At 41.0% G+C, this 15,837-nt stretch overlaps 1 protein-coding gene across 1 annotated transcript; it reads left to right on the forward strand.

The window, feature by feature from the left end:
* The first annotated feature begins 12,447 nt into the window (after positions 1-12,447).
* On the forward strand, positions 12,448-13,901 carry LOC147396420 (protein MAINTENANCE OF MERISTEMS-like). Its single transcript, XM_086450119.1, has 4 exons — positions 12,448-12,993; positions 13,078-13,197; positions 13,311-13,700; positions 13,788-13,901. Exons 1-4 carry the CDS (start codon positions 12,448-12,450, stop codon positions 13,899-13,901), a joined length of 1,170 nt encoding a protein of 389 aa, XP_086306245.1.
* Positions 13,902-15,837: the final 1,936 nt, after the last annotated feature.

The following is a 15,837-nucleotide window of genomic DNA, read 5'->3' on the forward strand; positions in this document are numbered from 1 at the left end:
TTTAAAATGATTCAGTATGTTTATTCTTTCATGTTAGGAGAGGTTATTGACATAAATTGTTTGCTTCCCTACTAGGTAACTATTGTTACTCACTCTTTCCTTCTCCATTTTTTTTAGTTTCAGATTCGAAGCTTGGCGAGGCAGGTGTAGAAAAAGAGTGAGAATCATCTAGTGGGTCAGATAGACAGTCAGAGTTCGTCACTTGGTGAGTATTGGGGTATACCCCCTAGTGGTGTCGATTTGTCCTAGAGTATTATAGATTTTGTTATGAGCGATAGGACTTTTGCTAGAGTGAGAAATTTTTATATAATCCCATATATAAATTTCTTCTTCCGCACTCTGATCTATCGTATGTTATTAGATGTGTATAGGCTTCCGCTAGTATTATATTTTTGTATGTATATATGCAAGATTGTATGTCGTTTATTAGGTGCAGGTTGAACGCCTTGGAATGCTAACATAAATAGAGGAGACCATGTCGAAATTTTGAGGCGCCACCTTGTGCCTCGAGATTTGACATGTGGCTTTGTGTTAGCGTTTAGCGGGGCGTCACAAAAATAGAGAGTAAAATATTGTTGAAAATTAAAGTAATAGAAGAGAAAATTATACTAAGTAAATAAAAGACAAAATATCCATTAGTGATTAGAGTAACCTAGGATTAACATATAAATCTGTATTTGAGTTTATCCTTCTTTGCATTCAACCACAAGGGCTTGGTTTGAGCTCATTAAGTTGGAAGATATGACATGAAGACTTTGAAAAAATGCTATAGTTAGGACTCCTTTACTCACTAATGTGTAAAGTCCCTACCACCAAATATTTACTTTAAGCATAGTCTATCTTAATCTCATCTAAGCATAAATCATGTAAGTTAAGCATATAAAGTGTAGAGATTCTGTGGCGTCCCGCCAAACACTAACACAAATCTTAAGGCCACCTCGAGGCACTAGGTGGTGTCTCGAAATTTCGGCATGGTCTCCTCTGTTTATGTTAGCGTTTCACGGAACTCAAACCTGATAAACCAATTTCAAACAATCCTGTATAAAGCAATATACCAACAATGAATAAGAAGTGGAAGACGAAAAATTTTACAAACATCATAAGCGAGATCAGAGTTGCGCAAAAAGGAATAAAGATATACAGGATTACAAAAGTCCATCCTCACTCTAACATAGTCCTAGCACTCGGCCCAAAACACTATGTACACTTCTTAGGACGAACAAACTCCTAAGGAAAGTAACCCCAATGCTCACCGGGTAATGGACACTGGTCGTTGATCTGACCAACCAAATGTTCCTCGATTGATGGCTCAACACTCGCCTCCCCAAGTACCGACTCTACACTAAGAAAAAAGGAAGGAAAGGGTGAGTAACAATGATTTCCCAGTAGGTCCATAAACAATTCCTACTAATAACCTCCCCTAACGTGATCGAATAATCATACTGCATCATTTCAAAACATGCAAGTTTTCAAATTGAAACTACGATTAACTAGTACATAGGGCTAGGGATAAGTAACTAAACCGTTTAAAAGTTACACATAACATCAATCATTCATACTCATTATACATTTGTCATTTTCTGCAAATACAGTTGACAACATTGAAATAATAGACATGTTTTGCAGTTTATAATTCGAGATATAACAACAGATACATAATACAAGTGGTGGAGTAATGGAATTTGAGCATTATGATTCACGACTAGATCGCTCCCAGTCGGGACATGAGGTTACTATGTAAATCTGTCTTTTAGTTCCTAATTTTGTGGCTGGTCGTGTCTACCACGCTTGTGAGACCATTTATCCGGCTCAGGCGGGCCGTTTGACGTGACCGTAGGCAATGGGTCTTTTTTCGATGTGTTAGAACGTTCGACTACTACTAGAGTGTTAGTGATCACTGACTAATCATCTTCATCTATGCCTATCAGGCGTGCATGTGATTCCCAAAATAACATTCCACTCGTATACGACCACCTTTGCAATACACGTTCACTGGTAAAGATAAGAAAGGAATGGACCCGGATTCCAGTTGTGACTCCACTCTCATACGCGTCCCATATCACGTATGAGCTTGGTGCTCCCTACCGTACATCCCATGATAGTACACCCCTCCGGATGATGTGACGCACTATCCCTTCAGGCATTCACAAATCCTTTAACAACTCACAAAATAGTTACATATATATATATGATCCCATTCCCCACCCTAAGCTTTACCCTACAGTTTAACAAATGTGTTTTGTCCTATATGGGTTAGAAGTTTTGGAATAGGCTGATTTTTGGTGAGGATGATCTCTACACCATAGAGATCATCCTCACCAAAAATTAGTTCATTCCAAAACTTCAAACCCCATCAAAAATGGTTTACAAAAAATGGACGGTCCACAATTTTTCAACTTGTAAACATGGGGCTAAAAATTTCGGAATGGGATGAATTTTGGTGAGGATGATCTTCTAATCGTAGAGATCATCCTCACCAAAAATTAGCACATTCCAAAACTTTTAACCTATGTAGGACAAAACACGTTTGTTAAAATGTAGGGTAAAACTTAGGGTGTTGAACATTTCCCATATATATATATCATTTAAAACAAAAGAGAAATTAACAGAACATGGTTGAAAATGGATATCCAGTTCCTACCATGCAACGGTGGCCACCCGGTCTAAAATAAAAACAGTACTCAGCGCATGCACTAACATAATCTTAAATAAACATGTAATCCTTTCCTTAATAACCTGGATATCCTTTTACCAACCTACACACAACATACAATGTAAAAGGCAGACATCACTCCTCGGGTGTGATTCTGACATTTTACTGTTTCATCCCTTTCCCCATTCTTTCGGTACTTTCACTTTTCATCTTTTCGAATCAAATCATTCATTTTCAATCTTTCAAAGTCATTTTTGAGTTTTCAATTGAAAATCATCAAGGTTTCTTCAAAATGAGGTCCCGTGATGCACGGTACTTAAACTGGTCAAAATGGTAAAAGCTGGTGAAAATTTGGCTAAGTGTTGGAAACTCAATTTTTCAAAGTTCTCAAAATTGAAAACGGATTTTTGGAAATGAAAGCCTCAAGCACCAGAGTTGACATCATATAAATTTTATAGCCTAATTCAAAGTAACACGAAAGTTATTACATTTTGAAAATCTACCGAAAATGTCGAAATTTACGTTTTGTTCTTGAAACCAAAATTCGGATTTTGATCCTTTGAGATTTGGATCTTGAAACCATTCCCATTGTTCTGAAATGAGGGGTAAAACCCTAATTTCATTAAAGAACTTAAAGTATTTTACTTAAATGTTTTTAATGAAATGAAGGGTAGGAAATCAAGTATAGGCAATGGGGAGGTTAAGGCAAAAGTCAGAACTCAGTTCTGAATAGAACTGTTTCTGTCGGTGGCTGTCGACGGCAGAATCAGGATGCTGTCGGTGGAACTGACAGAATGCTCATTGGCAGGTGTTGGTGAGACCGACGGCATCTGCCGAAAGAACAAAATTTTCTTGCGATTCTTGATTTCGTCGGTGGCAGAAGCTTCATTCTGTCGGTGGGACCGACAGAATGCGGCAGGTGTCGGTGGCACCGACCCTTCCTGCCGACAGTCTTGAACCTCACTCGAACCTTCGACGTTTCGATCCCCTTTTCGAATTCTTCTTCCATTCTTTGAACCATTCGACCCACCACGAGTTTGTTATCAAAATTCAATAAAACCCATCAAAACAACTACTTTTACCATGATTTTTAAAATTAAACAAAAGTTTTCTACGATTTATAACTACAACACATTTTCAACAAAAATTCCTAAATGTACATTTTCAGAAATCTAAAGTTACCAGTAGGAATTGAAAGTCCCCTACTTGTTTGTGGTTGTTGGACACGCTTAATTAACTCGAAAATCAAAGATTTGCAGCAATGACTCGAGGTTGAACGATTTCGGGGCCCAACGGTCGGATTAGTTGCGAAACCCTCGATGGAGGTGTCCTTTCTCCCCCAACATTGATGGATCACTTTTCTTCAAGCTAGGTGGAACTCCAAATGGTTAAGATCAAACCCCTACTGCTGGTTTTTTATGGAGGATGGGAAAAACGAACGAGAATGGACAACCAAAGATGGTGAAGTTATAGCTCTCGTCGAGGTTCAATGCGGCCTCAATCGCGCTAGAACTTGATGGAAATAGGTCGAAACCCTTGGGTTGAAAAGTGGCTGTCGTTTGGTTATTTGGAGAAGAAGAGAAATGAATAAAAAGAAACCACTCTCTTTTAAATAAAAGGCTTGAGGGGTAAACTTGTAATTCTTTTTTCATTGTTCCTAGTTTTGACGACAACTCGGCCATTCGGACTCGAAAAATGATGAACGAGTATTCTATTTCGAATAATTTTTCACTACGGATCTAATGGTGACGTTGAATTTTCTTGATTTTTACTTTAACAAATTTCACTGTTTTGGATCCCACTTAACACGAAATTCGAGGATTTATTAACTTTTCACCCGAACTTGAATTCAAACTTGCTTACCAACTAGAGTATATATTATGATCGTTTTGAGACTAATAGCGAAGTCAATTTTCAACAAAAATGAACATAGCATAATCTTGATACTTTATTCTAAGTCTCTCCTTCGATATTTTCCTCCAAATCTCACCATTTAATTTTCTCGAGATATGAGTTGAAAATTCAGGGTATTACAGATTCAACTAAAGCTTGCTCTTAGATTTCTTCCTCTCACTAATGGAGGAAGTTTAGCCCATGGTCATGGCAAGGATATAAAAGAAGTAAAGAGAAACACCACTTGTATTCATGATAACCAAAATACACTATTTGTTCGAAAAATTATAGAAGTTGCTCAATTGAAACCTAACTAAAAAGATAAAAATTACAGAAAAAATTTCAAGGACATTTGAGGAGAAAAAGAAAAGGGACAAGAGCCCTAGAGACTCTTTCTAAATTGGAAAAACAATCTATTTATAGACTTGAGGCCTTCTTGAATGATCCAAATATAGTCGCCATCACTCTTGTGTATAATCTCACTTGTGAAGCAAATAAGAGAAATTCTAAGACCATCCAATCGAGGTGGACTGCGTCATATTGAGAATCCACTATGTCACAGTGCTTTGGAAAGCTTTGGATCTCATCTTTTTACTGGATGTTTGTTCTGACCTTCTGATTACAATGCACTCTTGGTTAAGTGATATAGAGTTGATCTAAATGAGTTGATCATTGACTTTTACAGTAAACACAAGTGATCAATTTTTCAATATTTACAATTATTTTATGCAATTAAGCCTACTTAACATGATATAACATGAAATGTGATAAATAGAGGCTTAACACAATTATTTATCTAGAGTAATGAAATAAAAATGAAAATTGAGATAAATATTTGGGAAAAGTACGGATAATTGGTCACTTTCATTGGCATTGTGACGCCCCGCCAAACGCTAACACAAATCCCAAGGCCACCTCGAGGCACTAGGTGGCTCCTCAAAATTTCGGCATGGTCTCCTCTGTTTATATTAGCGTTTCATGGAACTAAAACCTAATAAACCAAATCTAAACAATCCTGTATAAAGCAACACATCTACAATGAATAAGAAATGGAAGACGACATATTTTATGAACAACAAAAAGCAAAGTCAGAGTTGCGCAAAAAGGGATAAAGTTATACAGGATTACAAAGTTTTCCTCACTTTAACATAGGCCTAGCACTCGGTCCCAAAAACATAGACCTCTCCTAGGACGAACATACTCCTAGTAGAAGTAGTCATGATGCTCACCGGGTAACGGACTCTGGTCGTCGATCTGACCGACCAGGTGTTCCTCGGCTAATAGCTCAGCACCCGCTGTGCCAACTGTAGGCTCTACAACTAAAAAAATAGAAGGAAAGGGTGAGGAATAATGGTTACCCAGTAGGTCCACAAACAATTCCCACTAATAACCTAACTTAACGTGATCGAATAATCATACTGCATCATTTCAAAACATGCAAGTTTTACAATTGAAGCTACGATTAACTGGTACATATAGCCAGGGATGAGCAACTAAACCGTTTAAAAATTACACATAGCATCAATCATCCATACCCATTATACATTTTTCATTTATGCAAATATAGTTGACAACACTGAAATAGTAGACATACTTTTCAATTTATAATTCGAAATATAACATAGATACATAATACAAGTGGTGGAGTAATGAAATTTGAGCATTGGAATTCACGACTGGATCGCTTCCAGTCAGGACATGATGTTATGAAATAAATCTGATTTTCAGTTTCTGATTTTGTGGCCGGTCGCTGCGCTTACCACACTGGTGACCATTTATCCGGCTCAAGCGAGCCGTTTGACGTGACCGTAAGCAATGGGTCTCTTTTCGATGTGTCAGAACGTTCGACTACTACTAGATTGTTAGTGATCACTGACCAATCATCTTCGTCGATGCCTATCAAGCGTGCATGTGATTCCCAAAAAAACACTCCACTCGTATACGACCACCTTTACAATACACGTTCACTGGTAAAGATAAGAAAGGAATGGACCCGGATTCCAGTTGTGACTCCACTCTCATACGCGTCCCATATCACGTATGAGCTTGGTGCTCCCTACCGTACATCCCATGATAGTACACCCCTCCGGATGATGTAACGCACTATCCCTTCAGGCATTCACAAATCCTTTAACAACTCACAAAATAGTTACATATATATATATATGATTTTTTATTTAAAACAAATGAGAAATTAATAAAACAGGGTTGAGAATGGATATCCAATTCCTACCATGCCACTGTGGCAACCCGACATAAAAATAAATAACAATACTTAGCGTACGAGCTAACATAATCGTAAATAAACATGCAATCCTTTCATTAATAACCTGGATATCCTTTCACCAACCTACATACAACATACAATGTAAAATGCAGACGTCACCCCTCGGGTGTGACTCTGACATTTTACCGATGCTTTTTCCCATTCACTCGACATTCTTACTTTTCGTCTCTTCAAATCAAACCATTCATTTCCAATCTTTCAAAGTCATTTATGGTCTTTTCATAAAAAACTATCAAGATTTATTCAAAATGAGATCCCGGCGATGTACAGGACCAAAGTTGTTAAAAACAAGGGAAGCTGGTGAAAATTTGGCTAAGTATCGAAAACTTAATTTTTTGAAGTTCTCGAAATTGAAAATGGGTTTTTCAAAATGAAAGTTTCGATCACAAGATTCGACACTATATAGTTTTTGAAATTTAATTCAAAGTAATGCGAAAGTTATTATATTTTGAAAATTTGTCGAAAACGTCGAAATCTACGTTTTGTTCTTGAAACCAAAATTTGGATTTTGATCCTTTGAGATTCGGATCTCGAAACCATTCCCATTGTTCCGAAATAAAAGGTAAAATCTTAATTTCACTAAAGAACTTAAAGTAAATGGAAAGTAAAAATTAAAGACAGAATGCTCTTCGGTGGGACCGACGGTCCTACCGATAGTACTGAACATGTTTGCGAATTTTGGATTTTTCGATCCATTCTTTGGATCTTTGTTCCATTCTTCAAACCCTTCAACCCACCTACGAATTCAACATTTAAAACATAGATAAAACACATCAAATCCTTATTTCTAGCATGAATTTCAATTCAAATAAAGATTTCTATGATTTAAAATAAATAATAAATTTTGTTAAAACAACCTAAATGCACATTTCGAAATCTAAAGTTACCAATAGGAATCGAAAGTCCCCTACTTGGTTTGTGAACGTCGAACGTGATAAACTCGCACAATGATCAAGGTTGGTGGTGAAAGAGTTGATGTTGAGCTGAGTTTGATGCAAAGTAAGCGAGGGTTTACAACTCCTTCGATAACGAGACTCTCCTTCACTTCTACCCTAGAAAATGAGCCTCTACTAACAAGGTGAAGCTCCGAGGTTGATGATACCCTAATGTACTTACTGGTTTTTGGTGGAGGATAAGGAAAATGAACGTGAATGGGTTAACAAAGGGGGTAAGGTTGTAGCTATCATCGTAGCCGACAATTTTGTCTTCTTCGTCGGGATTCATAGTCCTTCCTTCTCAACGAATCTTGAGGTGAAGAGAGGAGAACCTAGGTTGAGAAAAATCTGAGTTTGGGTTCTTTAGAGAAAAAGGGAAAGAAATGAGAATAAGAGAAAGTTTTCTTTCTTTTATAAAAAGCTGATGACATACTTGTAATTTTCCCATCATTTCTAGTTTCGACCGTAACTTGACTATCCGGACTCGAAAAATGACAAACGAGTATATCGTTTCAAATAATTTTTTGTTGCGAAGCTAACGGTATCATCAAATTTTCTCGATTCTCGTTCTAACGAAATTTTACTATTTTAGGTCCCACTTAACGTAAAATTCGAGGATTTGTTAACTTTTTCACCCAAGGAGATGATGCCATGTGGCAATCATGATGAGAGGGTGAGGGAATGAGATTGGTTGATTGGTTGATGGGAGTTGTTTGATTAGAGAGAAGGGTGTGGGTTAGTTGATTGAAGTATGGGTTGAGGTAATTTTGTTGGAGTGTTTCAAGGGAAAGTGATGGGTTGATTTGTAAGGGATATGGGTGATGATGTGGGTGGTTGATGATGTTAGAGAATGGCGATGGGTTAGGATATGGGTTGAGGTGTGGGTGGTTGATGATGTTAGAGAATGGCAATAGGGTAGGTTAGGGTATGGTATGGGTTGAGGTGATTTTGGAGAGAGGTGATGTGGGTTAGATGGAGTGTTTAGAGAATGGTGATGGGAGTGGGTGATTAAATGAGGGAGGTGAAGGGTGGTGATGACATGTGTCATCTTTTGATATTGAGGGGTTGATTGGTTGATGTGGATAATGGGTTAAGGTTATGGGCTAGATAATGAGTTGGATATGGGTAATAGTTAGTGGGCTTTTAGTGTATTGGGTTTGGGTTGAGGAGGGTTATGGGCTATCTTGGGTTTGGATAAGGTTTGTTTGTGAGTTGGATTTTTTATGGTGGGTTCACTTTAGGGTTTGATTTTGGGTTGAGGGTAAGGTTAGAAATTATTTTTAGGAAATGAGTGAAGGTTTGTGGGCCTCAAAGGGACTTTGGGTGTTTGCGGATCTCGAGGTGAAGCGATGGATGATGGATGAAGGGTAGGCATCCCAAGTCTCACATTTTTATTTTTTTTGATTTTTTTAAAATTTTGAAATCATTGATTTGATTAAAATGCCACGTGTTGGCGAATCGGGCTTTTTGGGCCCGTTTGAAGAGTTTCATCGATCGTTTGGTTCCTCTTGGATATAAAGGAGGTGTGGTGGGTTTGAACATGTGTAAGATGGGTTGCAACCCTTCTTATAGGTCCCCTAGACCATTGGGAGGTCTTAGGGCCCTGATTTACTCAAAATTGCCATATTTTATCGTTTTGGGCCTTAGAAGCCCGTTGGCTTATTTTGTTGGGAAACCGATATTTTGAATAGAGTGGGGTAGATGGGATATAGCTGAATCCTTTTGGTGGGCCTACTAACTCATTGAGAGGTGTTAGAGGCTTGGATTTTGACAAAAATGTCAGATCTTAATGCTTCGGGTCTTCGAGGCCCGTTGGCCAAATTTATCGGGAAAACATTATTTTTGGGCCCTTTTGAGTGAGGGCTCGTTCAAATTGAGGTGTCTACAGCTGCCCTTCTTTGCAGGAATTACATGCAAAGAATTGTAAAGAATAGACTAAACCCTATTTGTACGGGCCCGACGAAATTTTGCAAAACTCGACTTCGAATTACCGGTTGAATTGATGCCTTTTGTAGAAAATGGTTACTCAAGCACGGGGTCTGACAGAGTTACCTTATTGATTCTTTGGTCTCGATGGCGCGGAGCTCGTGTGAGACCTTAGATTTGATGCAGATTCTGTGATGATCTTTTTTTTTTGAAATTTAAGTTTTTTTCAGTCGTGTTTTGTCAAATCGAAATTGGGTGCAACTCGAAAGGATTTTGAAAATTTTCTGATATTTTTTTTTGATTTTTGATTTTGATTTTTTTTTTTGATTTTTGACTGATCCGTACTTGAGCACGGATAGTTTTTGATTTACTTTCATCCGTGTTTTGGGAACGGTTCCAACCAAATTTCCTTTATCCGTACTAACGACACGGATGGCGCTGTTTAGGCCTTATCCGTACTGGTGACACGGACCAGTACGAATTCCAAACGGTTAAAGCCTGCACATCCTTTCATTTTCAGTTTCTTCTCTGTTTTTCTTCGGTTTCTTCTCACTCTCCGACGATTTCTCTCCCTTCTCTTCATATTCTTCTCGTTTTCATTGATTTGGGCGTTTGGTGGATTACTTTGGAAGATTTGGAGCGTTTTAGGCATTCGTGGAAGCGACTTAAAGCATCGAAAAGTTCTTCAGTGGGTTACGAGCTTGAGGTGAGTTTTATCCTCGTTTTATTCCATTCCTTTTTGCTTTCATTTGCTTAGAATGATAATGAAACCCTTGATTTGTCCCTGGCACGGCCTCCTCTTTTACCTTGCTTCACGTTATGACGTTTTCATGTTTTTGAGATGAGCATGCTTGCCCCTTTTTTTTTGAAACGTTATTATGTTTTGAAATTATCGATCACTGTCTCCTTGTCCCATTTGCTCCATTTCGATTGGTGTTGCATTGTTTAATTGGCATGGGGTGCATGGACTGTTGGTGGTGATGGGTTTGTGAAATTTTGGCGGTTATTTTGGAAGAGAGTCTCCTTAAATGCTTGGTGTTGATCATGACGTGTTGATTGGATGGATTGTGGGGTTTTGGAAGAATGGCTGTGGTGAAGTGGGGCTGACTTATGAATTGTCGATGTTTGGATTGCTTTGGTTCAGGGTTTTGATGATGGTGGGTGGGTGATCGGTGTTTTCAAGAGTCGAATTGTTGGGTTGGGTTGGATAAATCGATTTTCTGGTTTGGGTTCATAGGATGGGATATGAGGTCTTGATGGTAGGTTGGATGGATTGGTGATGAGTGATGAACTGGGTTGTTGATTCAAAAAGAAAGTTGTATGGATTGGAATTGGATTACTTAGGGGATTGCATGGGGATTGTTGGGCATGTCTAGGGACTGTTGAGAGGTGGGCTTAGATTTAAGAAATTGTTTGGGCCGGGGATTTGGACTGGGTTTGACTAGGTTTAGTGGGTGGACTTGGATTGATTGAGTTGACTCGTCCTTGGGTTAAACTAGGTTGATGGGTTCTTATTGGGTTTTGGCTGGGTGGCGCTTAGACTTTGACTGGTTTTGCCTAAATCCATCTATTTCGATTGAGTTAGGTCGGGTTTGACTTGAGTCGACTGGGTTGACTAGGTTTTAACCGGATTGGGTTGACTAGGTGGGCTTGAATGGATGGGTTTGACTAGGTTATGATTGGGTTTGATAGGGTTTGACTGGGTTTGACTTGAGTTGTCCTGGCGGGTTGACTCGAGTTGATTGGGTTTGTTTGAGTCTGACTGATTTGACTGGGTAGGTTTGACTGAGTTGACTGGATTTGACTGAGTTGACTAGGTAGACTGGGTTCACTGAGTTGGGTTGGGTTAACTGGGTAATTCGAGTTAGTTGGCTGAATTGACTGGGTTTTAGGTTGAGTTGACCTAGGTCTCGGTTTGGTTGGTTTGTTTGATTAAGTTGACTTTGGTTAACTGAGTTGATTGGGCTTTGACTCAGGTTAGATTGGGCTTGACTTAGATGGACTAGGTTTGATCCGAGTTGACTGAGTTAAGTAGGATCGACTCAGATTTGACTGGGTTTGACTGCGTTAGGTTAGGTTTATTGAGTTGAGTTGGGTTAACTGGGTAATTCGGGTTACCTCGAGATAGGCAAATAAGACATTTTCTCTTGTCGGCTCAGCGTTTTAATACCTTGCAGATGGGTAGATAGAGGCGGACTCGAATGGCGAGGCATTTTTCCGATAAGGAGGAGGAGGAGGCGAGGCCTAGGACTGGAACTCGCTTCGCTTTGGGATTCGGTGTGGCGACAGAGTATGGCTGGCCGAGACAACCTTCTCGGAGGCCTGATTCAGCTTCAGTGGTCAGTTTTTCATCTGGTAGCAGGGCAGATGAGGCCAGTTCCTCTCATAGTGGTCCAGCTGAGGACCTACCGAGTGGTAGTGGTGGTAGAGGTCGACGTGGTGGCCGAGGCCGAGCGGCTAGGGCTGTGGGTGCCGACAGAGTAGGTAGAGAGGTTCCCAGGGTGGAGATCCCTGCGGAGGAGAGTGAGAGGGTTCCAGATACCTCTCTTCTCCGAGGATTAGGGAGGCATGTCTCTATGCTTGTTCGATTGGACATTCCTACCCCTTATCCTTCTGCTAGCTTCAGGGGTAGGTCTTTTCTTTCTACTGCCGCCCTATTCTCAGACAATATTCGGACGCAGTTTTCTACGGTGGGCTTCGGGGCTTTTCTTTAGATATCGACTTTCAAGGCAGATCGACCCCTGTTTCTAGCCATGGTGGAGAGATGGTTTCCAGCGACCCACTCATTTCATATGCCGGATGTGGAGATAGGCATCAGGCCTTCTGACTTCGTAGCGATCACAGGCATTGCCATGGATGGGGAGCCCCTACCCCTTGCCATGATGTCTATTCAGGAGGTAGACGAACTATTAGGCATTACTAGAGTCCCTGCCTCCATGGTGGGGAAACAGGGCAGGATCAGTACGGAGGTGCTGATAGGCTTACTGTTGATCGAGGGGGAGGACGGGGCTCCACCCACTTATAGAGAGAGATCAACCCGATTTGGAGACCGAGATTTTGACATCATTTTCCGTATCTACTTCCTTTTCCTCATCGGCAGCTGTTTCTTCTTAGAGGATGATTCTTCCGTCTCTACCGCATTCCTCTCTGTCATGCACGATATTGATCACATCGGAGATTTTGACTGGGGGAGCCTCATACATGGTACTATTTTGGTTGGGCTTAACCGAGTGGTGGAGGGCATTACTGCGCCTTGTGGAGCTGGCATTTCCACTCGATTCTTTTGGCACTTTATTGAGGTAAAAGATATTTTCTTTTGTTTATTTTCAATTTCCTTTTCCATATCTCGTTCACCGTTTGACATTCTGTATCCTCTTTTTTAGATTTTTGTTCATGTATATTTCCCATTTTATCTGCCTACCCTTCGTCATCCGCACGAGGGTTATCCGTTAGGCACGTTCTGGCTACTAGAGACACCAGGGCGATCAGGAGCAGTCCTAGGAGTGCTCGGGCCCATATTGATCGATGCCGACTTTGAGACGTGAGTAATCTAGCATTTCCCTTCTGTTTGACCTTGACGGTATGCATGTCTGTTATCTGACTATCTCTTTTGCAGATATTTTCTATTACTTTGAGAGACCTCCCTCGTACTGTCAGCGGGAGGCAGGAGGTGAGGAACGCCTACCGGCGTAACACCAGGCGACAATGCTACCCCTTCTTTACCGGAGAGCAGAGGTACACATTTTACTTAGGGGAGTGTCTGTTCTTCCAGTACAACGGGAGTTTTCGTATTCCTGTCGCTCCACCTGAGCTTATATCGGGTGCGATGACGGTGGATGAGTATCTTGCCCAGGTGAGGGGCGTAGATGCGGTTGGACTGGTGAGAAGGGGTGACTACCAGGCATGGTTCCGAGAAGCCTCTATTGGGTGCATCATGCCTGCTGTCACTGCTCGGGCCGGGATCACCGAGATTGGAGAGGTCCTTCTTCAGGAGCATGCTGTCACGGTACACACTTTATCACTGTCTTTCTTCCTTATAATTTTTGTGTTCCATTATATCCTTGTCTCACTTGATTGGCGTTCTTGTTCTCAGACCGATGATCTTCGTCGTCTTCGAGAGGGCTACGACGTGATAGAGGCTCAGGTTGCAAGGGCCAGGGAGATGGAGAACAGATGGAGAGCCTCTAGGGCTGAGGTGGAGGAGTAGGTTGCTCGTATTGAGGCCTAGACGGCCCGGATCCAGGAGCTGGAGTTGGAGATGGCCATGCGCGAGTCTCATTTTCAGGCTGAGATGGTATGTTATTTCATATATTTTCTGTCTCATAGATCGTAGCTCATGGTATTAACTTTTGGCTGATTCCCTCATATGATCTTTTCAGGACTACTATCGATGCCGAGACGGAGTGAGCACCTCTGCACGGCCTCCGACACCTCCTAGGGTAAGTATATGCATTTCCATTGTTTATTTCCTTATATATGCTGCCTACATCACTGTCTGTATTTTAATCTACTCTGTTTTATTTTCAGGCCTCCCCCTCCACTGGACCTGCTGTCCCCAGCGCTGATCTTGCGGGTACTACGGAGCAAGATGCTGCCTTAGACGCAGAGCTATTCTTCACAGATTCAGAGGGACGACTGCGGATGCACGGTCTACCTTCTTCCGGGGTGTTTGGCTCGGGTGCAGTGGCCAGTTCTTCTTCTGGAGCCATCCCAGAGACCTAGAGTGCCAGGGACGATGCTCCCCCTTCGATTTGATCCTTTGATGTACCTTGTAGACAGACAAATATTTTATATTAGCTTTTGGACATTGTGTGTGAAAATTCAAACTTTTGTATATATGTGTGTATTTATGTTCATTATTTCTTGCATTTGTTGTCCTGTCATGATTACATGTGCAATGGATTCGAGCTTCTTGGGTGTGCTATCAATCATCGGGGCTTTTGAGCCCTTTTGAGTGTTGGTGAGCTTACGGGTGGTTAAGGGGTGTGATTAGGGTCCCAAGGACCCTTCGAGTGTGCTTTTTGAGTGGTGCGAGTCATTTGGGATCCATGGTGAATGGGGTGGCCCTTGGAAATCTGTTTTGGCCTAATATGGTTTTGGCGAGGTCTTACGTGCCCGGTACACATTTTGAGAGTTTTGAATGCATTTGTCTAGCACGTAGGAATTTTCATTATGTAATCCGGAATTGTCAAAATCTCAAATGACTTAGGCCCCAAGGCTTAAAATGTTTGGTCCGTGTTCTCAACACGGATTGCTTTTACCAGTTTTGATCCGTTTTAGGAGCACAGACGAACTGTTTGTTGCTTTTATCCGCGCCAAGAGCATGGATAAGTTAACTTCTATTTCATCTGAGTCTTAGGCACGGATCAATGGTCTTTTGACCTATTCGTGTTTCAAACACGGACCAGCACGATTTCCCCTCTATTTAAAGTTTATTTTACCATTGTTGTTGCCCTAATACTTCACTTTTACTTTCCTTTTTCATTTTTGGCCGATTTTTTCACCCTTCTTCTCTCTCAAAACTTCTTCTCAAGCTCCATGGAGGTGCCCTCTACTCTTCCCAACTTGAAAAGGTACAACATTGTCGATTCTTTCTTGAGTAGTTGGATAGATAGCATGGATAACGATGATAAGGCTCAATGGTGCTTGAACAAGTTGGGGTTCACCCTCTCTTTGCCCAAGGTTCCATTGCAATGGGGTTTGGTTGAAGCAACGTTGGGGTATTGGATCCCCGAGCTTAATCTTTTTCTGTTTGGGGTGCATGAGATGACTCCCACCATTGAGGAGTTTGAAGTGTTGTTGGGGCTTGAGATATCGGGCCCCGTTGTGATTCCACCATTGCGTGATGGGTTTCGAGGTGAAGCTTCCGACTTTTTGGGGATAAGCTGCAAGTTTTTGAAGATTCCGGATGGCGGGTCGGTTTGGAAGACAATGTCTAAATCCTTCTTGATTGAGCGCCTCACCGACTCCTCGAAGTCGTTGATTCACTTGAACGCTCTTACTTTGATGGTGGTGAATCAATTCTTGTTCCCAGGTGGCGGAGACATCATAGATCTTTCTCTCATTCCCGTGATTCAACAAGTCTGAAAAGGACGCTGGTTAGCACCAATGCTTTTGAGCGAGATCTTCCAATCCCTCACAGC

The sequence above is a fragment of the Akebia trifoliata genome, chromosome 8, assembly GCF_017979445.1.
Source record: "Akebia trifoliata isolate Shusen 1 chromosome 8, ASM1797944v1, whole genome shotgun sequence".
Taxonomy (NCBI): domain Eukaryota; kingdom Viridiplantae; phylum Streptophyta; class Magnoliopsida; order Ranunculales; family Lardizabalaceae; genus Akebia; species Akebia trifoliata.